Consider the following 11,564-nt stretch of genomic DNA (forward strand, 5'->3'; position numbering starts at 1 on the left):
CTGTTGCACCTCTGATAACGTCCAGTTAAGAGGGGTGCGTGCCTAGTGACCAGTGGATCGTCTTATCAAATTATGTAATCTTTCATATTGACTGTCCATTTGGTCAATGGCCTTGGCCTACAAATAAGCGAAGTCGATTGGTCATCCAGCTGGATTTCTACCAACGCCCATGTCGTCTGCTCAGAGAGAAAGTCATTCATTTGAATAAAGTTTAAAGTTTAAAGTTAAGTTAGAGGGGGTGGGGCAGGGACTTCCCTTTTAACCCGCTTCTGCCTAGGCTTTTGACTTACGTGGTTAAGAACTAGCCTCTCTTCGACAAACTATGCAACTCTGGGTATATGTCTTACAATAAAGAACATTCCACATTTTACTTGCACGGTTTTATTTTCATCAACATGTCTTGAAACAAATTCAAATTTCATCTTGACGGTACCGTCAAAGAAGTCAAAAAATTAACGCTAATTTGTGTGTGACTTCGCAAGCAATGTACGTAAGTAGATGCATAAACAATCACGCCCCAATTAAAACTATGCAACTGAACATATCTGCCTTGGAACTTCTGACAGCATCAAAAAGTATTTTTGTATATTTTTATGTCTACCATTCCCACCATTTCCCACAGAATTCGAATTTGTTTCATGCCCAGTGCAATAATGACGCGGTATTTACTCATACCCATAAAGATAAACTGAAGTAGGCGCACATACTGAGTATAAGACCTAGAACTGCCTCGGGTAATGCGAAAGAACGTCTATCGTTCTATAATAATCTTATTTAGGAATGAGAAACCTACGCAACGACCGTGTGTCTTTTCTATGATTATTATTTTATAGAGGCCTACACTTTATTGGAACCACACTTACTGCATTAAGTTTACTAGAGGTATCGTGTTAGAAAATAGAAAGCGCCAAGAAGATTGGCGTATCAAGGACTTCCGAGGCCGGCATTATATTTTGAGATAATTCTTGAAAAGAAAAAAGTATTTAGCAATTAACGCATGCTACATGTAAGTAATACAGTTTATAGAAACGAAAAAGTAATGTCGTCTGAAATGTCATGACTTCTAAAACCATTCCTATAAATGAAATGAAGGATGACGTATCAAATATAAAATATATATTTAACTATCCCTCAGAGATGCAAACATCAACACGAAAACAAACAATAAAATGGAAGCTTTTATTCTAAATACGGTGTACAGAATATTTTCATATATAACACTAGAGATACATTAAACAAGCCACCTCTACAAATAACAAAAAAAGGGTAAGGGGCTTATCAACTGAAACATAGTTCTACAACTAGTCAACAAAAAGAATAAAAACCAAAGATCGAAAGAACGCCCTACTCAATTTCTGAAAACATGTAAAGTGCTTTTAAATAAAATACTTCCATTTTAATGGCAATACAAAATTATAATAATCGGCATGGTACACGTAATTGTCAGATTACATGTATGAAAAAAGCTAATTTGAAACAATTTTACTTGCGGCGCTTTACTATAACATGTAGCAAACGTGGGCGCTGGTAAAAAAGCAACCTACCCTCTCCCCCCCCCCAAAAAAAAAAAAAAAAAAAAAAAAAAAAAAAAATATATATATATATATATATATATATATATATATATATATATATATATATTTGAGCGTTACAATATCTGTTATCAATTGCTTTTTAATCTTTCTATACAGCTAGTAATAAAAGCAATTTCAGCCTATATCTTGCTTGCTAAATCTTGCTCCGGTTTCCACAAAAAAAAAGTTTCTGTCTTAATATACCGCGAACTACCGGTACAGTACTGTATCAGCGGCTTGTCAATAAACTGGATCAGAGCTCTTTTATCTTAAGTACATGTCCTATTAATTTAGGGTGTTTCATTCTTATTTTACCCGTTTATCGTACTGGTATGTATCCCACATATTGCATAGTGTACTGGTATATATATGTTCCTTTGCCCAAGCAGAGATACATGCACAACTTCAGAAACAATTACATGTATCAAAGTCAGATTATTTAGAAATGAGTCAATCCTCTTTTCTAGGGCCTCCTTCCACTGTCTTCTGGGTTAATTTCCAATGTTACAGAAATATATAATATTTAATATAGATTGATAACAGTTGCCTATAGTTGAACATACAAATAGGCCTACACGTTTGATAACATCAGCTTCAAAAACATGCTGGTGATTATAACAATATCACGGTCACTAGTTTTGGACATTTACAAAATATATTCTTGGTTAAATTGTCCATCAAGGAGTTACGTATAGGATTCTATTCACCAAGAAGGAGGGATATCTTCTCCAGCCATTCTCAGTGGCTGACCGTTTATCATGATATCATCCAATTCTAAGTTTTCCTGGAAATATGAAACAAAAATTATATACCAGTATAATTATATGTTCACTGTTGCCTGGTCAAGATATAATTAGCTTTTAGACATTTATTTAGAGTAATAACCCTACATGTCAATGTTTATTACATTAAGGAGATGTTTTAAATAAGTGAGTGGCTTTTAAACTGATAATGTAACTCACTTTGTGAGATGCATGGTTGTAAAAATGCATAAAACTGATAACATCTCACTGGCAGATTCAAGTCAGAAGGGAGAGGGGTGCCAATGAGGTTGTGGGGTGGGGGTTGCACCTCCCACCTCTGACTATGCATCTGTACAACATTTTTATCTAAAGAGTGATCAAAGCAGCTCATTGGTCTTCTTGTTCTTAATATATGGCCACACTCAGAACAGATGATCTGGAGACTTACTGGTCCGCTGATCAAATATGGCTGAAACCACTTGAAAGCAATGCCACTTATTCCCTAATGGCCTCACTGCCTACCACATGGTCCAAGGTTAAATTGCTAGGCCCCTGCATGGATGATGTGTGTGGAAGTGGGGAGACAGGGATTAAGAAGCATTGCTTTTAAGTGGGACCCACCATATTTAATCTGCAGATCAGTTAGTCCACAGACCATTTGCTGTGAATGCCACCATACACATACCTCATCACTTGAAGACTCCTCGTCTTCCTCGTCATCTTCATTGGCATTTTGCCACTGTGAAAAAAGGGCCCCATTGTTGATGAGGAGAGTGGCTATATCTTGGTATCTGGAAGATATTTGAGAGGCAGGGTATTAGCACATGCCTGGTATGATTATGAATCATGAATAACACAATTTTTGTGAATTCTCACTTAATGGTAGCAAATACTACATCATCTACATGTAACACATTACCAGTAGTTAAGCACCACAAACACACTTGCTTTTTTATAATGATATGTTGCTTTTACAAAACAAAACAAACAAACAAAAAAAAATTAAAGCATGTGAAAACTATGTCAGACATTTATTATTCTTTACAAATAATAAAAAAGAAAGAAAGAAAAAATGAACATAAAAATTAAAGCATCCTATCCAAACATGTTGGAAAGCTTCCATTGTAAAAGATAATAAACATATAAAGAATAAACAAAAAATATCCTTTACCTTCTACCCATTGCTAGTGACAGAGGGCTACAGTTGTCATATGTCCTGGCATCCAGGTTGATATCAGGTTGACTGAGGAGGTAATACAGGAGTTCAATGTCCCGTGTTTCTACAGCATGGTGGAGGATGGTGCGGCCACTTTTACCATCCTGGGGGCAATCAGAGTAATGGTCAAATCAAAGTTAGATTTTGTACCATAAATAGTATGGTTAGAGTAATGAGGAGAAGAAAGATGACGTAAAAAGGAAGTGCTAGCACATTTGGAATAATAAGACACTTGAATACAGAAATATCTTATTCTGACAGTAATTATATTAAAATCATCATGCAAAAGCAAATATATATAAAAAATGATAAAAATTAATATTTTATTCAGTCAGACTATGTGTCATTCCCATTGCGTTCAGCGAGTCACCACAGAATCAGACTGATCCAAGTAGACTGATACATGTAGTTTCAATGGGAATAAGCCCTAGGATTAATGAATTTCAATATGAAACTGTTATAATTCTATATCAGATGTAACGGGCAGTTCAGAAAATCAACACACCTTGACGTTGATGTCAGCTCCCAGTGAGATCAGGTAGTCAACAGCACCAATATGTTTCCTTGACGCAGCCAGGTGAAGGCAACTCTGGCCTGGTGGTAAAACCAATAAAAAACTGTTTACCAAATAATATAATTTATAATTCTGACGAGTGAATGGTGTTTGACTTTTGAACACAAAGTGCATGTTGATATGATAATTCACTTTGAATACCAATTTTATTATTTTTATGCAATACTGTCAATAATATGTCCAAAAAATATTCTCTTTGGTGACACTTTTAGATGAAAAGAAATCCTGAGAGAGGAAAAATTGGAAAAAATGAAGTGCTAGCAGAATCAACCCATCTCCAAATTCTTTCAGCTTAAGTGGCTTACATGTCTGGCACGCCTACTGAAGCTGCTACATGATAATTAATTACCCCCTAATAGCCTCAGTTGGTGTGCCAGACATTAGAGCTACGTAAGCTACATATGTAATTTAACGAGAAACCCCTTGGAGTTGCATCGATCCTTCTAGATCGATCTTGGTATGGGAATGGGATCACTGACCCACCTTCATAGTTCAACAGGTCCAGGTCCTGCGGTATCTTCTGGTATGGTATTGTGTATCTACTTCTGCAAACCTCGCGGTATGTTACTGGCGTTGTCAGCATGCGTATGCACTCTGTGTCTCCGTCACGACTCGCCAGATGGAGGGGCGTATTCCCATTGTGGTCATAAGTTTCAATCGTAGCACCTGTTGAAAAATAAAATCACGTCTTCTTTGAATATACAGTGTACCCTGATTTAGAGCATTCAAGTTTTCTTTATCATTCAACTTTCTTTTGAAATTATGTAAATTTAAAAAAAAAAACTTTACTTTTTGAATTTTACTAAAAGTTTCCAAAATTATGCTCATTAGACCCCCCCCCCCCCTTGTAGCATTTAAAATGATAGTCTTGAGCGTACAGATGGCAATCACACCCCCCCCCCCCCAAAAAATAAGTGCCATCAGAAATTAATCAGACATGTCTGAGAAAGTGTGATAGGAAATGACACGAAATATTCAGACATTATCCCAGCATAATCAGAAATTTGAACATTGGAGTAAATGGACACAGATACACTGTATCAGGAAATACTCTAAAAATTGCAGTAAAAACGAAATATTCTTAGTCTGGGAATTATCCAAAATTAGGTCTGAGAAATTCCCAGCATTTTCTACAATACTTTGTCTGTCCATTGCCAGCTACATTTTACTATTTGCAGTTTTTGTTTGCCTGAGGAAATCCCATCATTTCTGTCCATTTTCTACAAATGGAGTTCTTACCAAACATAAAATTTCTCATCATTTCTGATAATTTCCTGCTGTTGAATATCTGATAAAAACACCTTTTAAATAATTTTTATAGCATTCTTAACAGTACTGATGTCTATTTAATCATTTTTGGAGGTAATGAGCACCAGATCATGGTGGTTTATAGAATATAATAGTTTAAATTAAATTTAAAATATATATATGAATGTCAGTTATTTCAGGTATGTACTAACGGATGGAAGGTTCTACCGGTAAATTAGTTAGCACAGCTATAGTCACTGACTAAACTAAATCCAAATTGGAAACTGCTGAAGTGTTGGTTTAAGCAAAATTTGATGTAATCTACGTCCAATCAGGTCACCTAAAACAGATTTTGTCCAAACTTGTTTCACTTTGTCTGGGTATTTCTGATCATTTCCAGTTTCTGAGTTGTTGTTTTTTAATGAGAAAGTTGGTCTAAGTAAACCCTGGAATATCTGTTACTTTCCAGAGCTATCAGAGATTGTGGGACAGTTTTCTGTATTTCTGATGATTTCCAGCTTTCTACTACAACACATCTTACTGGAAATTTATCAAATTATGTCTTGGAAAGGTCTCACTAATGGTCCACAAAATCCCTGTAGTTTTGTGTATTTCTGATAATTGAAGTCCTTAGGCTAGCAATTTCTGATCAGAAATAGTTAGATCTTTTTGACTGGGTACCCTACAGAACAATGCCACGCACAAAACATCAACAATACTTATGTATTACTACTACTACTATACTAATACTACTACTACTATTAATATTTTAAAAACCATTTCACTATGCATACATTTAAGAATTAAGAGCAACTTACAAAATACACAAAGCTTTTAAAAACACCAACAAATAAAAAATAAAATGACACAGACAGTCACATTGTTCCATTTAAGAACTACCAGCCCATAGCCGGGAAAAAGTCCACTCTAGGTAAAATTTTATCTAGGTACTAGAAGGTTTCATGGTAAAAAGTCCACTTTTTCAAAAAATAATCCCCCTTTTGAAATTGCTGGTTATGTTCCTTACTACTGTATCATCACAATGTTGTGATTCCTCCAAGAACGCATTTTAAAATTACAGCTCCGCCTACCTGCAGTCATAAGTTTTCTCACTATGACAGGTGACTGTGTGAGGACTGCCAAATGAAGAGGGGTCTGGCCTAGGAAGTTGGCTATGTTCAAATAGTGGTACCTGGGTGCCCAGGAAATGAACAGGGACGCCTCCCTCTCAAGACACAGGATGATTGCTATGTGAAGTTGCCTGAAAGCACATTTAAAGAAAACACTGAATTCAAAAAAGTCATTAATTTATTTGAATTTTTTAAAATGATTTAATTTAATACCATACACACTTGTGTTTATCTGCTGACAGTCAGCATGATGTATAACATGCCAATTCTCAGATAAAGTTCAATACTCTAAATTATTATTTAAAAGTGCTTTAACTAAATTCTGATAATACACTGAAAACTTAGTGACAGTCACTTAGTCTATATATAAAATTAAAAATATGAAATAACATCACATTACATTCTATAGCTCTTGCATATTTTTATTACTTTTTATTGAACTGTTTAGTCAGTTAAAACTGACTTTTCATTTAATATAAAGCAAATTCCTTTTATCATATTTCTTAACTTTAGTTTTACATTATTGAGTCTATCAAACAATATATATTACTTGGATTTAAGTATTATTATTATTATTATTATTATTTAATCCATAATTCTTGTTTTCAGTTTAAATTGGCATTTTGCACGAACAAAAATGAAATCTCAATTTTTTACCACAAACAATAAGCAAAATCTAGATTTTTCCACTGCGGGTAATTTTTTTCTCATTTTGGGCATAAAACATCTTACAAAGTTTCTGTGACTAAAATTATAATTATCAGTGGAAATCCCTGTGCTCACATACTCTCATCTACTAGTAGCCACAGGTGTGTTTTATGACTATATGGAAGATTTACCATCTGTTTGCTATCACAGATACATATTTATAGATCTAAACTAAATAACAGGATGGCATTTTGGAAATCACTGTAATGGAAATTCCTGACAATCATCATAGAAAGACTTAACATCTCAGTGCAAAAAAATAGTAACATTAATATAATATATTTGTACCAATGCCAATTACGTGTTATGACATGGAAATGACTGGTTTCTGGATGATTAGCTGTACTGGTATTTATATAGTTGTCTATTACAATAGTTCTTAATTATAATCTAAATCTGACTCACAGGAATATATGGTGATTCATGTCAGACTCAATAACCACGTGGAATTTTCTAATTTCTGTAACCAGATCTATGACACAGTAAAAATGTTGCTAACAGCAAAATTAACTAGTAAGTACTATGTAGAATCAAAGAAATTTTTGAATCAAACAAATTTTACGTGCATGTAAAAAAAGATGATGCCAAATATAATTTTTTGATTATTGGTGATAAAATACCAAAGGTGTGTTAATGCATTGGTAATTTTTATTTTCCTTGGTTTTCCCCAAGTAAGGACAAGCATTATAAGGAGAATAAACAGTTAAACAGAGAATATCCAAGAAGAAAAGAAGAAAAAAAAAAAAAAGACAGATCGTGGGAGGCAATGGAAAATTGTATACAAATTCTTAAAAATAATCTATGACCACAATGCTTACATAAACTCAAAAGCACCATTGTCATGATTTAAGGGCATGTATTTAAGTATGACTCATCTTATGGGGAATTCCCTGTTTACACAGTGAACAATGGTATTTCTTTACAATGGGGAATTTTCTGTTTACAAGATCTGGAGCTATAGTACAATTCAAGGACTGCATGTTGTCTGAAATGGTTCCAAGATACTGATACAAATGTACTGTTCAGTCTTTATCATTTAACTTCATTGGACATTTTGAGTCATTCATAGTTTTAAACTGAGGGTAGGGAATACCTTTTGTGTTCCGCATGATTCAATATTCTTTGTCATTGTGTGCAAGTGCAAGTCTACAAAGTGTGTTGCAGTAGGGCCACACCCGGTGCATTCAATTTTTAACCATCATGCAAATTCTTGGAAATCCATTTAGTATGTACATGTACCTGTATGTATATGCACTCTACTGGTAGTGCCTTGCAGGGATTTCCCCTTTTTTATCTAGTTTATCTAGGTTATCAAATTATCATGGTACAGAAATTCCAAACAGAAGCTGATTTATTTTTAGCTTTGTCACCCAGCAACAGTTTTTCTCTGCAGGTCTAGGGGTGGTGGTGTTGGTTCTTGAGGGTAGGGTGGGGATGGGAGAGAAGATGGGTGAAATTGTGTGTAGTAAATTTATAGACTCATGTATATGTAATGGGATGTTTTGTACAAGGAATTTTTTTCAAAAAGATTTATAAAGGGACAAAAAAAGCAATAAGGTTAATCTATATAAACTGTACAACATATGATGCTTTCCTTTTTTTTAAAATTGTTTTCAAGTTTCGGTGTTTGAAGAAAAAGTGTTTCTTACATGCACTGCACTATTTTCATATCATTCTTTTCTTATTAAGACAAAAAATACATAAATGATGGACCTAGATCATGGGCCTACAGAAAAAAAAATGAAACGACGTAATTTCTGAAAGTAAAAAAAAAAAATAAAATATCTAAATTGCTATGAAAAAATAAACCATGCACTTACGTGTCTCCATCCTCGTCCTGGAAGAATGCAACCATCACTTGCTCCTCAGTGGGTCTGACTGGAAAACCAGAGAAACACCCAGACTCCACCCTGCTGTCCCCTAGGGAGTAACACCCAACACAATCTTCTCTGAAACAGTCTTCTCTGCCACAATTACTGGCACCTCTATAGCAATAGTCAGCCCTGATGACTGGAGAAGGATACGTATGTCTGTATGAAGTTGGGTAATTTGAAATTGGTGTAGCATAACTGAGATTACTGAACCTAGTGTTTGCATTATGGATACTGGGCATTCTCAAATGAATGGAACGGTAGGGTTGGATTTGTGGGTTATAGTTTTCGTCTGGAGGAGGTCTTGCATAAAAGATGGGAGGATTCCCCTGTATTTGTATCTGTTGTATTGTTTTTTTTTCTGTTGATGGAGAACCCACACCTTCTCTGAAAAAGTATGGGTGATTGCCTGAAATCTGGTTTTGTTGTTGTTGTTGTTGTTGTTGCTGTTGTTGATGTACATCTTCCTGTTGATAGAGATTTTTATTCATTAGGTTTGGTTGATAGCATTGTTGTTGTTGTTGTTGTTGTTGCTGTAGTAATTGCCGTCGAACTTGCTGTTGTGTTTGCTGTTTAATTTCCCTGCTTTCTTCTTGTTCTCCTATCCCACTTTCTTGCAGGGGCATTGAAAGGTTTGCTTCCTCTCCTTCATCTTCTCTGATATTTCCCATTTTCATCAGTTCTCTTCTTAGTGTCAGTTTCTGCATGCCTGCTGACAAATCAGCAGTTATGGACTGAGAGGTGGCGACATCTGGTGCCATGGAGTCCAAACCAGAGTCTAGGGAATCTTCTTCACTGCTGATATTAACAGGCATTGTGTTGATGGTGCTTTGCTCTTCACTGGAAATTGACCAACCAATAACAACTTTTTTTCCTTTAATTAATTGTTTTGCATTTCAAAATTATGAGAATTCCATCCAAATCTGCCCTTATTACATGTACCAGCTAGTAGTTGCAATTAATAAGGCACTCGTACTTTTGCATCACCTTTAAAAATGTATCTCATACAAATAATCAAGAAGATAATAATAACTGTGGTAGGGTGGAGACTAAATCCATCTTTGTCCATAAACAGTCATTAGAATGATACATGCAGTACATATCAAGTTCAGCATGAGTTCATGCCATAAGTTCGTTCTGTCACACAATCCATTAAAGCTACATGTATGACTATAAAAGCACTATGGATTTATAGGTTAAATTACCAATTTTGCTGTCCCTGTGATGGGACATTACAGGTCTCTTTGCCATCAGGTCCTGGGTCAGGTACACGCTGGTAGTGCATACTGGGTTGCAGTGATCTATCAGACACTGGCCCATATACATGTTTTACCTGCAAGGAATGGATTTATACCTACCCAGTATGTCTATTTGATATGTACATATAAAACATTTGGGTATACATGTACATGGTATGGTACTAGTACAATGTGTAGTAAGTGCATAGGGGGTACATACATGTAAATGCATGTAAGAGACCGGTACTTGCCTTCATGAAGTACTTAAAAGATAAACTCGCAGACAAATGGATTATATGCATCTTAATTCACAATGTTCCAGTACAATCAATAATATAATACATGCAATTTAAATGGTACAAGTTAGGTAGTAGCCATGGTGCAATACATGGATTACTGGGGTACAAGTATGTACGTTATCTCAGTAAATATGTACCAGTACCAGTACTACATGTGGTACAATTTATGTGCAATGTACCAGTATACATACAGGAAATCTCAAAAGATTGTGAAAATTGCGGTGGATAGATATGGTTATTTGCTGTAAAATTATCATTCGATTTAAGTGTAACAGGTGCTGATACTTGCAGCTTGGTTAGGCATTACAGACGGAGAAACAGAATAAATATACATGTACATTTACAGCAGGTCTTTTTTTTTTTAAGAAAAAAAAATCTATACAGAACCCTTGTACTGACACATACACAAAGAAATGTCGTGTTCAATGCCATGTACACTGCACCGTTTAAGTGTAAGGCCTTTCTCTCTTCCATATAAAGTACAAGTTAACGGTGCACATACGTTTTTAACAAGCAATGTAGTTAACTAACCCACCCAGGCAGACTACCCGGTACATGTATCGTTACCTGTGTCTCTCTTTCTGCAACTTCACATTGTACTGGCGTAGGATCTTCGTCTTCCACAGGTACAAAATCTGGTTCTACATTGCTTGGTAGGTCAGACATGATTACTGCATGAACTAATACGGATGTCTTCGCTTACAGGTACCGCCTTGTATACTTGTACTGCTCGATACGAAAGTGAAACGAAAGCTTTAATTGCGCGTAGATTTTTTACTTGTTATCTCAGTTTAACTGTTAATATCCTAGCAGCTGATATATCCACACTGTGAAAATACCTTGACTCAATAAACACATGGTATCATGTCAACTGCGCATTTTAACATGACCAAACCCAGCGAAAATTCTCCGCGTCACCGTACACTTTTTATGAGTCGGGGAAATCCCCGGCCCCCCCGGCCT

The 11,564-nt window shown here is 35.4% G+C and overlaps 1 protein-coding gene across 1 annotated transcript; it reads right to left on the reverse strand.

The window, feature by feature from the left end:
• Window positions 1-1,640: 1,640 nt before the first annotated feature.
• Window positions 1,641-11,552, reverse strand: LOC106163749 (uncharacterized). Its single transcript, XM_013541427.2, has 9 exons — window positions 11,169-11,552; window positions 10,270-10,397; window positions 9,014-9,904; window positions 6,447-6,616; window positions 4,591-4,773; window positions 4,039-4,127; window positions 3,489-3,637; window positions 3,003-3,108; window positions 1,641-2,358 (listed from the first exon to the last, which is right to left on the reverse strand). The coding sequence occupies exons 1-9, from the start codon at window positions 11,265-11,267 to the stop codon at window positions 2,278-2,280; spliced, it is 1,896 nt and encodes a 631-aa protein (XP_013396881.2). The 5' UTR covers window positions 11,268-11,552; the 3' UTR covers window positions 1,641-2,277.
• Between the last annotated feature and the right edge of the window lie 12 nt (window positions 11,553-11,564).

Source organism: Lingula anatina, chromosome 7, assembly GCF_051362555.1.
Source record: "Lingula anatina isolate TDL-2025a chromosome 7, LinAna3.0, whole genome shotgun sequence".
Classification (NCBI taxonomy): Eukaryota; Metazoa; Brachiopoda; class Lingulata; order Lingulida; family Lingulidae; genus Lingula; species Lingula anatina.

Excerpts from the sequence above, each read along its gene's own strand:
- LOC106163749 (XM_013541427.2), bottom strand. The coding sequence starts at position 11,267 with ATGTCTGACCTACCAAGCAATGTAGAACCAGATTTTGTACCTGTGGAA. Across the intron at positions 6,617-9,013 it reads CAGGACGAGGATGGAGACAC|GCAACTTCACATAGCAATCA; the intron begins GTAAGTGCATGG and ends ATGTGCTTTCAG. Across the intron at positions 3,109-3,488 it reads TCACTAGCAATGGGTAGAAG|ATACCAAGATATAGCCACTC; the intron begins GTAAAGGATATT and ends AATATCTTCCAG.